The 19,870-nt window shown below is 42.2% G+C and overlaps 2 protein-coding genes across 4 annotated transcripts; one reads left to right on the top strand and one right to left on the bottom strand.

The window, feature by feature from the left end:
* The first annotated feature begins 929 nt into the window (after positions 1-929).
* Positions 930-14,921, top strand: disp2 (dispatched homolog 2 (Drosophila)). The gene is made up of 10 exons (XM_034124632.1): positions 930-1,080; positions 4,657-4,801; positions 5,026-5,288; positions 5,914-5,943; positions 6,055-6,178; positions 6,792-6,907; positions 7,697-7,812; positions 8,610-8,707; positions 8,903-9,061; positions 10,106-14,921. The coding sequence occupies exons 1-10, from the start codon at positions 989-991 to the stop codon at positions 13,439-13,441; spliced, it is 4,479 nt and encodes a 1,492-aa protein (XP_033980523.1). The 5' UTR covers positions 930-988; the 3' UTR covers positions 13,442-14,921.
* rpusd2 (RNA pseudouridine synthase domain containing 2) lies at positions 14,913-19,442 on the bottom strand. 3 transcript variants are annotated; one of them, XM_034124648.1, is made up of 4 exons: positions 19,402-19,438; positions 18,772-19,239; positions 17,690-17,986; positions 14,913-16,084 (listed from the first exon to the last, which is right to left on the bottom strand). In XM_034124648.1, the coding sequence occupies exons 1-4, from the start codon at positions 19,405-19,407 to the stop codon at positions 15,248-15,250; spliced, it is 1,608 nt and encodes a 535-aa protein (XP_033980539.1). In that variant the 5' UTR covers positions 19,408-19,438; the 3' UTR covers positions 14,913-15,247. The 3 variants fall into 3 exon arrangements, with proteins under 3 accessions (XP_033980539.1, XP_033980543.1, XP_033980537.1); XM_034124652.1 differs by lacking the exon at positions 19,402-19,438 and adding an exon at positions 19,368-19,388; XM_034124646.1 differs by having other exon boundaries at positions 18,772-19,442.
* Positions 19,443-19,870: the final 428 nt, after the last annotated feature.

Genomic DNA, 19,870 nt, shown 5'->3' with positions numbered 1-19,870 from the left:
ATGCTTCTACAGAGTACTACTTTTTGAATAAGACACCTTTATGAAGAGTTATGGTTTAAACTTGGTTCATTGATGGGTTTTGTTCTCGGTTTATTAGGCACCGTAAGAACATTAAGAACCGTGTGAAAATGTTCTTTTTCGACTTTCTTATTTGGTAAAGACACAGTAAGGATGATTTAGTCTGCAGCTTGAAGCCTTAATGAATCAATATTAGGGTGGTTTAATTAGTCTGCAATTGTACTTGGTTTTGATAGGGTACTTGCTTTCAGTGGCCAGTCAAATGGATTTTACAAAATCTTGCAACCCAAAAGCTGTTCTTATGAAGAGTTTGGCTAATCTGTAAAGCAGTTAAAAAACACAACTGGTAAATCCCATGGTATATCTTCAATAACATGTCTCTAATTTGAAACACAATGTCATTATGACATTTATTTTTGCCACAGGATTTGCATGGGTGCATTTTTATCCCAAATTCCTCATTATTGATTGACGTTGACAATAATAAATAGCCTAACCTTAATTCACCTCATCAGCCCTGACAAGATAAATCTGTTGCACATTCATATTATTCATGGGATATGATCCACAGCTTGACGTCCAAATTGAATGATCGTTTTAATTGAACACAGCACCACTGTCTGTGCATCTTCCCCACATACATTAAGCAGCATCTGTAGCTCATGTCCGAGCCAATTAAGCCGACACTTAACACACACTATCCGTCACCCTGAGCTCCAGCACCGCGGCCGGTTGGACAGCGACCAGGCAGCGGCCTCAGCATCACCGCGGCTCCGCCAATCAGCGCGCAGCTCGGGGCAGATTAACCCAAACAGCCCCGGTGCTGCTCCGTAGTATCAGCCTCAGAAAAAAGCTGCTGATCCGCGTGGACTCAGTCTGAGCAGATGGGCACTGTTGGTAAGCCCATTTCAAAATAACAGAGCATCTTCCTATGCGTTTATTTTATATATAAAGCAGAAACAGAAGGAAGATGGAGGCTTGCTCGATAATAGGAGAGAGCACGGATGCGATAGTGATGGATTCTCCTACAGATGAAATGGAAATTCACGAGGCTTGCCAAAGGTTGGTTTGTTTTTCTTGTCTGTGGATTTATCAGGTGCTAACTGTAGAAACATAAGATTTACTGTAGTAGACGTGGATGTGTTTTTACCCTCCTGTGGCCGATGTGCGTATTGTTCATCCAGCTGTGGACAATAGCATTATGCACAGGATATGATTTCTCCAATATTATAATCATTTCAACATTATAAAAGCCTTAATCCTGATATGTTGCACTGTTTGTACTGCTGGTGAAATCAAGGCATTGTCATGTGCTGTTGTCAATTTACTTAAGATTATTTTATGTTTGATAAACACAACATCTTTATGTCAAATATACTTAATCCATAATATCATGCTGTATATCGATATTTAAAACAATAGAATAAACAAGAGTTAGTGCCATAATGGATTTATCTTCAAATAAATCAGCTTTTATGTTGTTATTTGTTGCCTCAGATATCCTATAGCTACACACAACCTCTCACTCACGTTGACTTGAGAATCAACCTCCTGCTGGGTCACTTTCACTAATTTCACCCTGTCACTTACTCTGCTGCATATAAAAAAACAAAAAAATGACCAAAGGGCTTCAAACATGAAAGCAGGGCTGGAAACAGCTGAGGTCTGCCACCCTTTGCAGGCAGACCCTCAAGTCTTTGCCCTTTTTAAAACGCCCGATAGAAGCTCTCTTTTTTGAGGAAGGTTAACAGTTGGCTTCCTGCATAAACCCCAAGCCTTTGTCCCTTTTTTCTCTCTTATGTGTGTTTTTGATTGGCAGTTGAGGGGATGTTTGAGGACATGACATTGACATGCTTCCAGAGAGTTGATGTAAGAGACGCGCTGTATAAAGGGAGAGAGACAGAGACCTGAAGGCAGACGGAGGAGAGTAGTAAGAGCTGACAGTCTTCAGTCTGTCAGATATTTCCTCCATGCTGGAGTCTTTTGAATGCCTTAAAGCTCTCCTCATCACTATTTTAACATTTTAGTGCGCACATCCTCAAAAAATGTCCGTTATAACACTCTCTCTATAGCTACAAGATATAACACAATGGTGATAGAGTATGTTGCCCTTATACACACACCAGGTTAAAAGTATATACATTAATCAGGTGTTGTACTGAAGCATGTGTGACCTCTGCACCTTTACTTGCCTGCTACTTTAACGCAAATACTTCTACTACTGCAAACTCGTCAGCGAAATCTAAAGTAGCCTAATACAACAGCCAAGCAATAGGTCTTACTTCTTGGAAGATTACAGATCTGAATTATAGCATTTTTTTCTTTTTTTATGGCTTTTGTATTAGACTACATTCAGTTAGCTTATAACTGGGATCTCTGCCACTTTTATTTAACCATTTTCTCAGTTACTGTAGTGATGTTTTTCAGAAGTATAAGGTTAATCTGATCTCAATGCACAATGCCACAATGCAAGGACCTTTTTCTTTTAATTCTGGGTGATGGCAGCACCTCAGTGACACTTTCCTGGATGTATTTTTGTCTTAATACACTGAAATATTAATGATCACCACAAATTGCTCTTCTCTAGCCGCGAGGAACCATCAAAAGGAAGTAATGAGCTATATAAAGCTATGAGCTAAATACTCTTTATCCTGAACCCTGTAGAGAAGATGCTGCCAGGCATGGGTAACGTACCCACTCTCAGGTTTGTACTGAGGGAGATTATCTTGCTATGGAAATTGTTCTGAAATAAGTTGAAAGTGTTGACATCCAGATAATGTCTATGATTGTGTATTTACTCACTTCAGCACCTACATAGGCTAAACTAGATGCTTTGGGCCTAAGAACTGCAGAGTACAATGGCTCACATTGTACTCTGCATTAAGATCATATTACAATGTTATTGTGTTATTGTGAATACAAAATACTGCTGTTCAGAGCTCCACCGTTAATCCCTCTGCTACTGTATGCTGACAATCAAACAGACCACTCATCATCTATGTGCCTTATTATGTGATGCAAATACAACTGTGTAGGGTCATTTAGGCTCTGTTGACTTACTCTGTCACCATGGTGACAAGGCAGGAAGTGTGGTTGCATCCAGTCTGCTGTGGAAAAACAAGCATGTGGTAGACGAGACAGACACCACTTCACTGAGATACAGCTAGGGTACGGCTCAGTGTGTATGTCTGTACACTTAAATATAAAGAGACTCCTTAAAATGTATATTAGGAAAAGGTCAAATTAAACAATAATAAATGATTCTCTGATCACAATGAACCACTCCATAAACAGTCTACCCCATTAGGCTTTAGGTTAGAAAAGTCTGCCAATATTGCATGGCAAAACATCCGGTAGTTTAAACATGTAGGCAGGTTTAATACTTACTGATTTGTAGAAGAAAGATCATTTTTAATCGCTCTCACCCTTTGCCTTGTTTGTCTCTATCAACAGGGTTCTTTTGAAAAACCAAAACAAATTAGTGTCATAGTTATAGTCTCCACTGCGTGATTCGGATATGATTCGTGATTCGGATATGCTTCCAAATGTTATGTTTTTTTCCCGTGCATCATGATACACCACCAAGTTTAATGCAAATAAAGTCAGTAGTTTTCCAAATCCTGCTGATAGACAAACAAAATTAACTGATAAAATAACCTCCTCAAGATTATAGGTTATAATAACAACTAAACACAAGACACACATCTTAAACGCTGCTGAGAATGTCATCAGTAAAAGGCAGTGTTTTTGCCATAAACCACAATACTGGAAATTGAAGCGATAAAGACTACATTTATCACAGTTCATCCTGAGGGAAAACATAAATGTCTGTACCAAATGTCATAGCAATCCATCCAATAGTCTTTGAGACATTTTACCTAAACCCACAAATGCCAACTTCACTTCTCCACAGGCGCCGGTGAAAAAGTCAACAGATCACCTAAGTCACAAGGAGTCGTCCAATGGGAACCATTAATGTCCGTATATAATTGTATGTCAATCTATCAAATCATTAGCCTATATTTCAATGTGGACCAAAGTGGTGAACCAACCAGTATCTCCAGAGTTAGCTCTTATGTGGCTAAAAATAATAATTCTGCAACCATGTTTCCTTGAGTTGCATGATGTAGTGTAGGAAAGAGAAAGGGGAGAAGCATATTATTATATCACCACGAAGTTCTCCTGACTGCTGTCATCCCACTGCCACTCAGTCTCATCAATCTATCCTAGACGGACACATACCTCTCTTATAATGGGGTCTGTGACATGATGTGAAATACTTTCTCACCCTCTTCTTCTGTCTCTCACACCCTCCTTTCTTTTTTAATTGGGCGTCCTTATGTCCGGTAGCCAAGTGCATTACACAGAAATCCACTCCTAACTTCGTTATCTCTGCTGGCCCACTCAACTTACCGCTGAATAAGAGATAAAAACCAAGAATGCAGTCAGGAAAATAAGATGTCATTCAATGTGTGCTAGGAAATACAGATAGTTAGGTTTTTCAAACTCCCACCTCTGCATATTAGATCTTTTTTTTTGCTTAACTGTCAATCATTTTGCCTCTCTTCTATTCTCTTCATCATTTCACCATTTCTCATCCATCTCTGTCTCCCCCCGCCTGTCTCTTCCTAACCTCAGTGGGATCCCGGCGGTGTCTCTGTGCCCTCCTGACAGCGAGGGTTCAGCGGAGGCCCAGTTGACAGTTGACCAGTCGGATGGGGAGCTTTGTGACAGCTGCAGCAGCCTCGGCAGACCCTCTTCCTCCTGCCAGCTTTATCACCAAGTATGCATGATGAGCCCCATTGTACTGTGTGCTGTTTAGCCTGGATATTTGGGGACTCATTAAAAAAAAATGTTTAGAAGTAAATCCAGGATTTGGGAGACAGAGGCAAAAATAGTTATTGTAGTCACTCAAAAGACCTGAAGAACAGCAGGATCCTATACGAAGAGGATACTAGACACCATTTCTGTGACTTATATTGTTTCTACCCTCCTTTTCTTTTTTAGGTTCCCCAACCTGGGGCCTACGAATCGCAACAGAACCGGATATGTCCCCACTGTAACCATTACGGTCCAATCAAACCAAACACCTGCCGCGACTGCCATTTAAACCCAACAGGTCCTCATGCAGAAGGAGAGGTAGTGATGAGAGCGGGTCGTAATTCTGCACATCAGACGTCTAACCACGGCGCGGTGAGATGTCATTGGCTGCATGGGTCAAATGAAAGCAAGACAAAGAAGCCTACACAGCGACATGTGGTGACAGTAAGGTGTGTTTAAAGGAACAGTTTGACATTTTTGCTAATTTGATTTCTGGTGGAGAGTTAAGATGACACTCAGAAGCCAGTTATCTTAGCTTGGCATAAGGACTATAAACAGGCCGAACCTTAGCCCCAAGTTAGAGCGCTTCGCATTAAAGACAATCTTCGTAGTGACAACCATGGAATTACAACATTCAAATCTGTAATGAGATGACCTTTCCACATAGACTTACATTGGGAGAGACAATATTTGTCAAGGGTAATCAACTTACCCCAACAAACACTTAAATAACCCTTATCTAAATCAAAAGGGCCTTATAGTTGTCAAATGTACACATTTTATTGTACAATGCCATGTCTTTTTTATGCTGCTGCAACGCAAACATTTCCCAAATTGGGATCAATAAAGTACTATCTTATCTTATCTTATTAGCCGAATATTGAGTTAATTTTCTTCATCATTGATAATTTGTTTAACCTTTGGACTGAGCCAGCTTTCCCCACTGTTTTTAGTCTTTATGCCAGCTAAGCTAAGCTAACCTAGCGGTAGATGTAGCTGTAGCATCACACTCAAGAAGTATTTCCTGTGGTATTATTTTCTAATTATTCTAACAACGTTTTCAACTATTAACAGGGATGGAGGACTCTACTATATTCTTAGAAAGTAAGTATTCAAAGCAATTTTCACTTTAAAAGCTCAAAATACTGCATGTCTTTCCTATTTTGATCATAACAACTATTCTTTTAACCATAAGCATCACTTCTTCTGTGGCAGTTATTCCCAGCTGATAGTGGACTACCCGTTAGCGGTGCTGGTGGGCTGTGCCGTGCTGCTGCTGGGATGCTCTCTGGCCGGACTCTTTATCGGTCCTCTGCCGGACTTCTCCGACCCGCTACTGGTGAATCTCAAACACACACAGTCATACACACACATATACAAACCGAACAGTGTCTAAGATGTAATGCTGCATCTCCACCTGGTGCAGAACATGCAATACTAACTAACTCTTCTGTCAAGTCGACATTACAAACCTCCCTTATCAACTTAGGAAGTGTAAGTCAATGTTTATGTAATGACTCTCTCTCTCTCTGATGATACCTATCTCAGATTCAATAAAGTGCACCTAATGAGATCACACTCATCATCTTAATTAAAAACACATTTTCACCTTTGAGATGCAAGCTTACAGGACAAACACTGCTTTAATCATTATAATCAAAATGCAACACACAAATATTAACAATGCATCATTCAGGATAAGTCTATACAGATTCGCATATAGGAGTGGAATAGGATTGCTTTTTTACTGTAAGTGTCTTTCTTTTAAGATAACATCAAACACTCATCTAGCAAACGGGCTTATTCATGCAACATTATACGCTGCTTGTGATGCTGATTTATTCAGTAAGCTGCTGCAGTGCATTGATGGGCACCAGCGTCCACACTGTCTTTAGCTGTGATGTGTGTTTGTGTGTCAATGTGTGTGTGTGTGTGCTGTGCTTCTTCCTCAGGGCTTTGAGCCACGGGGAACATACATTGGAGTTCGCCAGTCCAGCTTGTCCGAGCTGCAGGAGAACACCGGCCCGGGGAGAAAACTGTCTCCTTTACCGCAGCAGCTCAGCAAAAGGTCAGCAGGGAGATTCAGTGGAGTGCAGGTTTTCTACAGGAGGACTGCAGTGTTGACCCATGCACACAGATACGAGTTGTCGTGCTGCTTGTACAGGCTTGTGGGGTCAGCCAGGGTTTGAAAAACAGAGTTTTTGCTAGGGTTAATACTTATAACTTGTATTGGCACATGTGTTTATAGAAATAACATTTAAAAAACAGGATTGTAGATAAAGCAGATTGACTTAAAGAACAAGACTCTATTTTAAGAACATAAATTATATAACAACCTTTTACTATTCAGTTTAACATGTTTTTTTAATGGTATATAAATTATTGAAGCCATTTGATTCACTCTCATCCCTCTTATTAGTGTTTTTTTTGCTAAAAAGCTCCAATGTACACAACTTGCCCAGCACAAAACCCACAGGCACAGTTCAAAACTAGCTTGTGAACAGTGGAGCAGTAAGCAGGTAAAAAGCCAGATATGTTTTCATAGGAACTGTTAGAGGCTAAAACAGAGGAGAAGAAAGGTAAAAGATCCCACTTACGTTGGCCAGGTAATCTGAAACTGAACTCCAAATTCCTGTTGCTTATTTGTGTAAAGAAATCTAAGAAAAAAGGTTAAAACATGTTAGTGTTTTGTCTGCAGTTTATTGCACTGCCTCCAAGTGGACTAAAAAACAATGAATGTAGGTATTGTAAATGATATAATTGTCATACTGATACATTTTCTACTTGTTTAAAAAATGTTGTTTGTGTGTTTTATGAGATTAAAAAAGGTGCATGTGTGTGCTTCTACCTGTGCCAGTTTCGGGGGGGTTGTAAGTGGAGATAGCGGTGGCAGCCAGGAAACCTCCAGGCTTCGCTTGAAGAGGATGCTGGCTCGAGACTCATCTCCAGACACGTTCCTCTGCGACGCTCCAGGTGGGTCAGCCATGATCAGCTCATCCCTGTGAATTTTTTCTTTTAAAACACTGATGATAAATGAATCGCTCACATATCTGCTACACTGATTATCGTAACTATGAAAATACAACCATAATCCTACCATTTTACAGTTCCCAAATGTTGAGCGATACTTTAGCATCCTTAGTAGTGCAGACAGTGAAATGGAAATATGATAAAAAACAATGTACATATAAGGGGTGCTTATTCAGCAGTTGAGCAAATTGCATAATATGCAAATGTTTGAGTGAGCAAAGCCCTCCTGCCTGTTACGGAGTAATCAGCACTTGCAGTAAACTAATGAAATCAGTACAGCATAAATACAATCCAGAGGCTTATGGTAAAATGCAAATGAACAACAATAGTGAGATCTTAAGAAGATGTAAATAATTACTTTTAGTATGGCTTCAAAGGAAACAGTCGGAATGCATTTTCTTGACCAGGTTATCCCAGATTTTTCTTCTTCAGACTTTACTTGGAAATGGTGTGCTGGCAGATCAAAGACTTTACTCCGGGTTGCCTTTCAAATCCAATAAAAGCTGCCTAAATGGATTTATAAGCAATTCTAAGCCTTAAAGGTTTCACTTTAAAAAGCCTCATTTCTAATTCAAATCAGACAAGAAGATAGAAGACAAAGCAATGTGTTTCGAGCCTGGTTTTAAAGCAACTCTTGGATTCAAGTATTCTGAACATTTGTCACCATCCAAACAAAGTGATGAATCACTGCTGGTCATCTTGTTCAAGTATGTTGAATCCATCTGTCTCTCTCCACGCAGGCAAGCATCTGGCTCAGCTGGTGTTTCGATCTGAAAACTCAGCTAGTCTCTGGAGTCTGAAGGCGATCCACGCCATGTGTGAGATGGAGCAATCCAGGGTCAGTTCTCATCTACTCAACACTTTAGTTAATCTTTTCTCGTCTGTCACTCATACTGTCTTTCTCCTCTCTCTAATGCCATGATCCATCTTGCTCAGATGTTACTGTCACTACTTTACGTGCATTAATATGTTTTAGTGCATTTGTTTCAAAACTGGGCATGTGTTCAAAAAATGTTTCCTCTCTCTGATACAGATTCGCTCCCAGGCTCAGTTCCAGGATTTGTGCCAACAGCATGTGAGGGGCAAGGCGGAGGGAGCGTCCCGAGGCGGCTGCTGTCCCAGCTGGTCTCTGGGGAATTACTTGGCTGTCCTCACTAATGCGTCCTGCTGCCTCAGCCTCACCTCACACCAGGTTCTGTAGCTTTACTAAAAAACAACAACCATACAAACAAATTACTTGGTACACTTCATTAACCCATCTTGTACTTGATAATTAAAGTGAATAGTCCACATTTCTTTACAAAAAAAATATTTTCCCACAGTTAGATCAGGAGAGAGTGGTATATATTGTCTTCCACCTTCCTGTATTGCTCAATGTAGACTGCTTTGGTGCGAGTGTAGATATTGGCTTTAGAAATGTCTGCTATACCTCGCATATAATGTTACTAGATGGCACTCCTCTTGTGGTGCTCAAAGTGCCAAAAAATCAGTAAATAACACATTAGGTAACAAGCTGAGTGACATCTAGTTATATTATAGAGAGAAGGAAGACATCTCTTAGGCTGATTTTCCATCACTCTGTAACCCACACAAAAACAGAATGATAAATAACACTTCTTAGGTTTGCCTTTAAAGTGGACCTATCATGCTATATTTGAATAATATAGTGTAGGACCATACCTATATAAGGCATATTTATACTTTTTTTTTTTCAAAATACCAAACAGATCATGCATTTTAGCCATGCCTCATTTTGCTCAATTTGACATTTTTTAGCAAGGGCAGATTCAGTGAGAACAGCACCATCCACTGGCCTGGCATATGTACTACAGAGTCTCCAGCGCTTTCGAACGGCAATGGCCGTGGCTGTCTCCTCCTGATTGGTGGAGTTGGCCCAATAGCCGTAGCGCCTAGGTCACTAGGTCACGTCAGGACAGTGTTCAAATCTGGATCAGTTTTTATCAGATCCGTTGCAGCCCCTTTTTTAGAGATTTGGGTATGGAGGAAAATAGAGAGGGTTGTGTTTTCTGACACTTGGTGAGTTCCCTGGAACACCGGGGACACATATTCATGTATAAAACACGTACAAAAGTGCATTTTGCATGATAGGTCCCCTTTAAGTTAAGGTTGATGATGCATGCTACGGGAAAGCTGGTTAAGTCATTTGCAACACTTCATTATAACTAAATCTGCAGTGCACTGAATACCTTTTTCTATTTTCTCCCGTTCTCACCAGGTGTCTGAGTCTCTGAACCTTCTCCGGAAATGTGCGCTGCATTATCACGAAGGACACCTAGTGGAGGCGTGTGTCGAGAGACCCAAACACGGCGGCTGTTCCTCCGTCCCGTCCCTCTGTAAACAATCCCGTGTGGTGTTCCAAATCCTGCACTACCTGGTCGATAAAGACTTCCTGGGCCCACAGACTGTTGAATACCAAATCCCTACGCTGAAGTACAGCCTTCTGTTCTTACCCGTCGACAAGGGGGAACACATGATGGAGATATACATGAAGAGTCTCGAAGGCAGGGATCTGACATACAACAATACAACCATCACTGGCATGGACTTTGGCATCAAGCAGAAGCTTTTCAAGTATTACCTGGCAAGAGATTCAATTTACCCTGTGCTAGCTGTTGCGTCTCTTCTTTTCACGATGGCTCTTTATCTCCACTCTCTCTTCATAGTTGCATTATCTGTAATAGCAATCGCAGGCTCCCTCCTGACCTCCTATTTCTTCTATAAAGTAGCATTTCGCCTGACTTTCTTCCCCCTGGTCAACCTCTCTGCAGCTCTATTTCTCTTGGGAAGCTGCTCCAACCAGGTTTTCATCTTCGCCGATTTCTGGAATCAGCAGCTGTCCCAGAGTCCCTCAGCCTCCCTGGAGAAAAGAGTAAACAGAGCTTTGCAGGAAGTCGGCTATTTGATTTTAGCGTCAGGGTTGACCTCCAGCGCAGCATTTTTCTCTGGTTATCTCAGCAGCATCACAGCAATCAGATGTTTCTCTGTTTATTTAGGAACTGCCTCATTTATCAGCTCCATCTTGGCATTGGTGTGGCTGCCGTGCTCTTTTATTCTGCGCGAGCGCTACACAGAAGCATCCTCTGCGTCTGTAGCAGTGCAGGGATGGAAACCATGCTGCTCCAAAAACGCCGGCGGCTTCTGGGACACAAGCTCACGCAAGAGATGCCTCTTCACACTCGGGCAGAAGCTGAGAGAATTAAAAAGAGGAATCAGCGACACTTCCAACTTGTTATTTCTGAAAATCCTGCCTTGTGGGGTGGTGAAGTTTAGGTATATTTGGGTTTGCTGGTTTGCAGTGCTCGCTGCGGGGGGCACTTACATGTCCTGTATTGAACCTTGCATGAAGCTGCCCACCTTGGACAGCAGTGTGGCCAAGCTTTTCCGCTCAAGTCACCCGTTTGAAAGATACGATGCCGAGTATCGACATATGTTTATGTTTGAGAGACAAAGGAATGGAGAGGATAAACCAGTTACCTTAATGCTTGTTTGGGGTGTCAAACCAACTGATAACGGGGATCACTTTAACCCCAGGAGCAATGGCTCTTTGGTTCTGGACCCAGACTTTAACATGAGCCATCCAGATGCTCAGGTTTGGTTAAGGGACTTATGTGGACGCGTTCAGAACAAAAGCTTTTATTCCCCTCCTTCACCTGAGGATAAAGACGTTACGACGGACAATATCTGTCTTGTGGAGGAGCTAATTCAGTGGGTTTCTGTCAGACGGTGCTCAGAAAGTGATGACTCTCCCAATTTCTGCTGTAACGACATCCCTTTCCCGTACACTCCCAGCGTTTTTGAGAACTGCCTCAGTATGATGCTGGCGGAGAGGTATGCTGAAGGCCATCTGGCCCACAGCGGAGGTCTGTACTTCCAGCCAGATGGCAGGGTCGCAGCTCTTGTGTTGGCATTTAAAACCACATACCTCTACAGCTTCAACTTCAGCAGAACCAGTCTTTTCTACAGAGAAATCCTGACATGGTTCAACAGAGAAATATCAGGAGCACCACACGGGCTGGAGAAGGGTTGGTTCATCAGCCAGCTGTCTCTTTTTGATCTGCAACACGTTTTAAGCTCAGAGACTCTCGTAGTAGCTGGCTTCTCAGTAGCCATCACGTTTGCTTTACTTCTCTTAACCACCTGGAATATTCCACTGAGCGTTTATGGGACCGTAGCTGTAGGGGGAAGTGTTTTTGTCACAATTAGCCTGCTTGTTCTTCTTGAATGGCAGCTGAGCGGCATCGAGGCTCTGTTTATTTCATCAGCAGCAGGGCTCTCTGTTGACTTTGTTGCAAACTACTGCATTTCCTACACCTTGGCTCCTCATTCAGACAAAATTGGGAAAGTAGCCCACTCCACTAAAAGGATGGGATGCCCTGTAGCAATAGTTTCTGGTGCATTTTTCTCCATGGGGATCATCATGTTGCCTTCCACGGTCTTGCTGTTCAGAAAACTGGGGATATTCCTCTTTTTGGTGAAATGTGTAGCATGTGGATTTGCAACCTTCTTCTTCCAGTCTCTTTGCTGCTTTTTTGGACCCCAGAAAAACTGTGGCAAGATCACGTTACCATGTTTTTCAGATTACAATGACGGAGCGCTGAACTCTTGCTCTGCAGCAGAGCCTGGATCCCCGTCAGCCTCGCCTGCGAACGGGGCGTTTGGCAGATCCAGAATGAGGAGGAGTTATGACAAAGAAGCAGGAGGCTATCTGTACCCCGACCCCCAGCGTCAGCAGAGACAGAAACAGACTGCAGCCGGGGGAGGAGGGGGCCGAGGGCCGGAGCAGTACGAGCTGCAGCCATTGGCCTATCGACTGAGCGACAGCTTTGAAAACAGCACCTGTACCAGTAAGCTGTCCAACCAGCCGTCTGTGCTCTCTGATGAGATCGAGTACTGCCGGGGAGAAGTTGGCAGGAATAGCATGGATGGGGAAAGTGAGGAGATGTGCAGTCATCAAAATAAGACCAGCCAGCAACCTCCAGCTCTTCAGACTTCATCTCCGTACAAAGAAAACACACTGCGGCCTGTAGGAGTCACACGGGAAGATGCAGCGAAGGATAAGCTGCTGTGTAACACATGCAGAGGTCAGTCTGGTGGGGTGACACACTGGAGCAATACAACCTTCTCCTCATCTTCCAGCATGGAGGACACCATCATCAGCCACACATTGGAGACTATCGACCAGACGTCCCTCAGTAAAGATGACCAAACCACAGAGGACAGTCACCAGCCCTGCTCCGACAGAGGGCGTCTCTCCTCGCAGTCTCAGAGCTCCTGCGAGGGCCTGGAAGACTCGAATGAAACTTGTCTGAGTGACATAGAGCCAGGGCCTTCCAACACGCGGCAAAAGGAAGCCGAAGAAGAGTTTCAGTTGCAACCAGGACATCTAAACGGGAAGAGAGATACACTTCGTCTCTCACTGAAAGACCCTGTTTACCAGACAAGTAAGGGTCGCAACAGTCAGAGTGAAGAAGCCGTCATCTTACCCAACAGTAAGCCCGACCTGCCAGATGTTTGGATAAAGAGGGATGGACAGCGGGAGGATACATGTTGAGCAAAGTTGGAGGAATTTTTGCAATCACTGTGTACATTGCTTTGAATTTATATAAAGAAGAACTGTAGTTATAAAAGCATATATAAACTACAAAAGGAGCATACAGTGTTGCTTTTGTGTAATACTCAAGGGGAATTTAAGCCAACAGCAAATGTAACATGTGACAGCATGTTGTTTAAAGTTGCTGCTAAGGTTTGCAGTGTGTGCTACAGGGTCCGAGCATGAGTGTCTCCTCAGCGAAAAGTCAATATAAAAGCATGACTTCTTAAAAACGGCATTTTCCATCTGAGGCAATTAACATGAAGCTTTCTTACAAAAAAAGTGCTGCACCTGTAGAGTTTACTTTGTGCCTGGACTGGGTTTTAAGAAAATACAGTGTCGCCTGTGTGCAGCTGGCCTTTCTACATGCTGGATTTGACCTTTAAGAGCCATATACGTTTATGGACATCTGAATATCAAAAGATAAATGTGTCATACGAAGAAAGAGCTGTATTGAGTAGCAAACTTTCACTTTACTATGGTCAGTTGATCTTGCACTTTGTGGAGAGAACAGTAAATTATAATAATTTATAATAATATCCTAAGTATTATCGGTTTGGAATCTGGCCATTATGTACAGTATGTCCTTTGTGACCATGACGTAGAAAGCAACATGTAGTAATGTGTCCTTTGTAGTGTCATGGCTTGGTTGCTTTTAGTGTTTCACCGTCAAATTATGCCGTTTATTCCAGTGTCAAAAATATTTTTATGTTTACTGTACTTAAAGGCAAAAAAGGGTTTCTAATGCAGAGAAAACTATATGTGGGTTTATACACATGTCTTAGCCTTGAAAAGGAAGAAGCTCTCATTTCTGTTTTCAAAGCAGTAGTTGTGCCATCACATGAAACTCCTTCAACAGCAACAAACTGTACAAACTTTGCTGCAGCACGGTTAATATAAACTCCGGCAGAAAATATAAGGAGGCCTTTATCTACACGCTGCCCCACAGCTGGGATGTCACATCAGCTGTTTTTATTGTGCTAATAGCTATTCATGAATCAGCATGTGCCAAATGTCTGTGTCAGAAACAGCTGAAAGTGTGTTTTGTGCAAAGGGTGTGTGCTTTTAAAAAGTAAAATAAGAGATGTGTCTATGTTCCTTTTATGATATTGAGTATATAAAGAAAAGAGGCGTTTGGGGTGCATTGATGGTGGTTCTAGCATAACACCTAGACAAGAAGGTACTTGTGTTTAATGTGCCTATGAGCAGTGTTATTCGCAAGCTTTCTCTTTGTAAAAAGTGTTTGCTTTTGACAACTTGACTGTATAATCACAATTCTTCAATGAGCCTTCACTCTACAGCACTCAGCAGAAAACAACCTGCCTCGCAGGCTTTCTATGAACAGTAGAACTTAAAAGATTACCACCACTATTATTATTTACAGATGTAATGTTGTGCATTTTTTCACGTAACAGAAATAAATAAAAAAACATTTATTTTCCTGCAGACTGGCTTTTGATTTATTTCAAATCTTGGTTCAATTATTGGGCACATTACAGGTTTGTAGGATGAAATCATATTAAAACTATTGTCCTGATATTAAAACAATGTAAAATAAGTAAGAATCCAAATCCATATCCTCTTTTTGTTTAAAGCTAAAACAGCCTAGAGTCAAAAGGAAAACATATTTGTGCATTAGGAATACTCTAAAATAAATTGGCATTATCATAAAAGACAAATCAAAATGCCTCAGAGTAAAACAAAATAAATCTAGTCAGGTCTGAAAAAAAGGCATGAAGGCAGTGACAAACACCAACAAGGCCATCATCAGTCAGCATCAGGTAAGCTCCATTCAGTCTCGACCCAGTCCTCTTTGGCCCAATCGGGTGAACGTGTAGAATATTCAAAGTCAGGTCCTTTGTAGCGTAGAGCGTGCAGATACATGATGAGCTCCTTCTCTGTGGGATCTGCTCGATCCAGCTTACATTCAGAGCACAGGTTATCTCTGGTTTCTGGTTGAGTTGTTGCCTTTGTTAGATTTCCAGTTGATTGGTCAGCTTCGGACTCAAGTGAGGTGTTATTAGCGTTTGGGTCTGTGCAGATCTGACTCACCTTATCCACCGTTTCACTGCCTGAGCTACAACCTGTCGGCCCCTGAGTGTCGCTCTGATGAATCTCTCCACTTGTGTGAAGTTCAGAGGTGCCATCTGATGTTTCTACTTTCTCAGATGTCTTGTTTTTTTCCGATTCTTGTTCAATCCCAACCGCATCGTCAGGTATATCCAGAAGGAGAAGACTTTCCTGAGAGCGATGTTCCTCTACCAGAGCCTGCAGCAGCTCCTCATTACTCTTGTCCACCTGCCCCCCCTTCCCCCTGTGAGGACCCCAGGCGGAGGACCCATAGATGGGATCATTGAGGATGGGGAAGCCCAGGTACTGGAGGTGGACTCTGATCTGGTGTGTGCGGCCGGTCAGCGGTAAACAGCGGACAACGCTTGTTTTCCCGTTAAAGCTCAGCCTCTGGAAGACGGTTCTGCTCTCTTTCCCCTTCGGGTCGACTCTGCAGAGGCCGACTTTAAAGGAAACCACCAGGATGGGCTCCTCACAGACCAGCTCACCATCTGGAAAATCCCCCTCTACCCTGCACACATACTCCTTTTCAACCTGGTAGAAAGCACAAAGAAAAAGACAGAAGAGGTTAGTATTCCTTCATTGTTCCTCTTCATCATCTTGTTTTTGTAAGAATTATCTACAGAGAGTGTCTGCATAACAAATGGACCCAATAAGTAAATTCAAACATAGAATAAAATCAGTTTTTCTCTCACGCTGTTCTGTAGCCTCACATTTTTTCTCTGTTTAATTCTCTGATAACTTAAAGATGCAGACATCCGAATATTTTAACATTCCGGTCAAAATGTATGGTAAAAAAGACCATCTAAAAATGTTATTGCTATAATGCGGCTTAAAACTGGACAAAAATTAGGATACAGAGGGGACGCCAATACCTTGATTAAAATGATGGATGCCTCTAAAGGCCCGGACACACCAATCTGACAACAAAGAACTGACACAGCCGGACCCCGACTGTTGCGTCGCCTCGCGTCTCTGCGTCTTGGCCATGTGTCGCACTGGAACACACCGCAAAGACTACAGCTGACGGCCAAGAAGCACGTACGAACTGCGCATGCGTGAGTGGCAATAACTCTCCTTACCAGCAGGCGGCGGTAGTGTGTATTCGTCATTCAAAAGAGGCAACAACCGGAAGACAGACTGCGTGATAACCGAGAGAAGAAGAACAGACTGCGTGATATAAACAAACAAATGGCGTGTGCGTTCCATTTTCACTCTACAACGAGAAGCTCATGGGGCTTTCCCGAACCTGTGTCGAGAGCTGGAGTTAAATGAAATCTCAGATTTGCCTTCTTAATAGTTTGTTTGGGTCCCTCACTTCCGTTTCGCTTCTCATGCACTGATTCACTAGCTGAACAGCCAATCAGAGTGATTTATTTTGCCGACTGCCTTTGGCCGACGCCTTTTCGGCCGAAAAGGCATCGGCCCGGCTGAAAAGACCCGACGGTGCGGGACACACCAGTCTGAGTAGGGCGTGTCGACGCTCATCGTCGGCCTGATGCCCACCGACACCGATAATCGGTCTGGTGTGTCCGTGCCTTAAAGGTGGGGTAAGTAAGTTTGAGAAACCGGCTCGAGATACACTTTTTGTTATATTCCATGGAATGCTCTTAACATCCAGATAGCAATGAATATATTAAGTGCTTTGACAAAAAATCCATTAAAAAAAAATGTCATCTGTGGAAGCCGTAGTACTGTAAAAAGCACGACCAATCATTTTAGCCGGCCCGGCTAAAGTAACTGGATGGCCTACCTGCCTGTCAGCCTTCCATCTGTGCACAAACTTATCTCGTGCCCTCATTGGTCATGTGCGCGTTCGTGTGTGTTGGAGGAGGGGCTCTGTAAGGAAGTGGCAGATTTGTTCCGGCTGTGTATTTTCAAATTCTAGCGCACTCGAGCTGGTTTCTCCAAAATTACCTACCCCACCTTTAACTGTTGAAAATGTTTACATATTTTTGACACAATTAAAAAGAAAAAGTATAATATAGATCTAGTTGATTATATATTTACATATGACATAAGCTAAAGAATAATAACACAAGATAAATCTTACTACTATTGTCTAAACCCACTGATATAAAGGGTTGTCCCACAGGTTTACCCAAATAAATGCTTTAATCCTCCCTGTCCTGAACGTACCTGTCTGTCTCTCACTAACTGGTCCAGTTTCTGAGACGTCTCCAGCGTCCTGGCAAACATCAGCACTCCAGAGGTCAGCCTGTCCAGTCTGTGCACTGTGTGGAGCTCAGAGATGCCCTGCTCCTTCCCCAGGATGAAGATCACTGTGTTGTGGCGGAAACGCCCACAGGGGTGGACCGGGATGGAGGCAGGCTTGTTGATCACGAGCACTTCACCGTCGTCCACCAGAACCTCCAGAGGTCTGCCAACCACAGGGGGCTCATGGCGGTGCACCGTGTTCTTCATGAGGTCATTGTTCTGTGGAGAGTCAGGGAAAATGTGTTACCACAGTTTTAAATTAAAAAAAAACATCACCAGCTCTTATATTTTGAACTAGGGCTGGGCAATTCATCTATATTACATTGAAATGTTGATAAAACAATATAGATGTAGTAGGATATTGTAGCACATGATCATTGTTGTCTTTTCCTAGTTGTAGAAGACAGTTTTGTACTTTATGACTTTTTTTAATCTATCAGATTGCAGTATCAAGATTTTGATTTTGATTATTACATTTTGAATAGAGGAAGGGCTGAACACTTCTAACTGTACTTCTGCCATGCGACAGAAAAAGCCTGTACTTACAATAAAAAATGAAAGATTAATTTAAAAGTATAAAGAGGAAATCAACCATTAGTTAACCATCCGACCTACTAATATCATAATCAGCAGGTTTATTGCCAAGTAATGCCAATACACACAAGGAATTAGCCTTGGTGAATATCGTGCATACATAAACACAGTTAATAAATATAAATTGTTAAAAAAAAGGGACCAAAAAAAAACCATTATAAAAAACATAATTATTTAAAAAATATATTAAAATCTAGAAATAATATTTACATTAAATGTAGATATACAAGAAAATAATAAAATGACAAAATACTGTGAATATTAGAATAAAATACATCATGTGCAGTATCAATAACTGGTTTACTTAGATCAAGCCTGAACTCAGTGGACTTTACCCTGAGTTATTCTGTCATTAAGCCCTGCTAGCATTATGCTAACATCTCAGATATAGCATCATAAGCAGTACTGACCCTGAGCACCACAGACAGGTCCTCCACAGGTGTGTCGTTCAGCCGGATGCGGCCCTCTTTGGCAGCCCTGTGGTAATACTCCATGGTCTCCGCTCTGAACTCATGCTTAAACACCTCCAGAAGGCTCTTCCCAATCCACCGCCCTTTGCAGTACGTTTTGAAGTCAAAGTAGTACGGACGCACTTTACGAAGACCACCGTCAAAGTAGTAGTCGGTCTCGTCGAAATGCTCCTTGCAGAAGCTGACACCGGGATTCCGTTTCTGCGGAGGGGGGACGTATCTCTCGCCCGGACGGAGCTTCTTTCCACCGGCTCCCCTCCGCTTCTTGCCTCGGCCCTTTTTCTCAGCATCGCCCGTCTCTTCGCTCTTTCTTTTTCCACTTTCTGTCACCTCTTTGGTGGTGGTTTTCTCCTCAGACTCCGGACTGTTTACCTCTGCGACAGCTTCCTGCTCCATCGTCGAGCTGCTCTGTGGACACCGTGGAGAACACAGAGTGAAATGAAAGCTTTTAAACGAAATAAAGTTGCAATGTATTGTTGTAATTTGACTAATTGTAACTCCTGTTTGTCCGAACGTGAAGAAAGACACGAAATTACATTTTCTCAAGCCTCTAATAACCGACACGCTCACGTGCATTGCTCTCTAGAGGTCCTTCTCGCTACGTGCGCATACTGATGACAGTATTATGTAGTCCATTCACTCCGATATGAAGTTCTATTTAAGCTTTCTGTCTCTTCTTCCTTTTTTGAGACCTGAGTGCAAAACACCTCATCACCGACACATTATCGCCACCAACAGTTCATAATGTGTATTTAGTTTAGTAAGAAGATATTACTTTATTAACTCAAGACTCAAGAGTGATAAACTAACATGAGGTTGAAGTCATAATGCTAAATTAAAAAGATTGTGTCTTGTGTGGGAAGTTAGGAATCAACCATTTTCACAAAAATATTATAAGGTAGGGTAAAGGGTAAAATAATTTCTCCTTCATGCATTTTTGGATTAGGCAATTTCTATTATTTTGTGACAGAATAGCCAAGACTTAATATCTGGTTTTGGAACACTACAAATAATTAAAACATTAAAAAAAATACAATTA

The sequence above is a fragment of the Trematomus bernacchii genome, unplaced genomic scaffold (genome assembly GCF_902827165.1).
Source record: "Trematomus bernacchii unplaced genomic scaffold, fTreBer1.1, whole genome shotgun sequence".
Classification (NCBI taxonomy): domain Eukaryota; kingdom Metazoa; phylum Chordata; class Actinopteri; order Perciformes; family Nototheniidae; genus Trematomus; species Trematomus bernacchii.
This window is presented reverse-complemented; position numbering and strand designations above follow the sequence as displayed.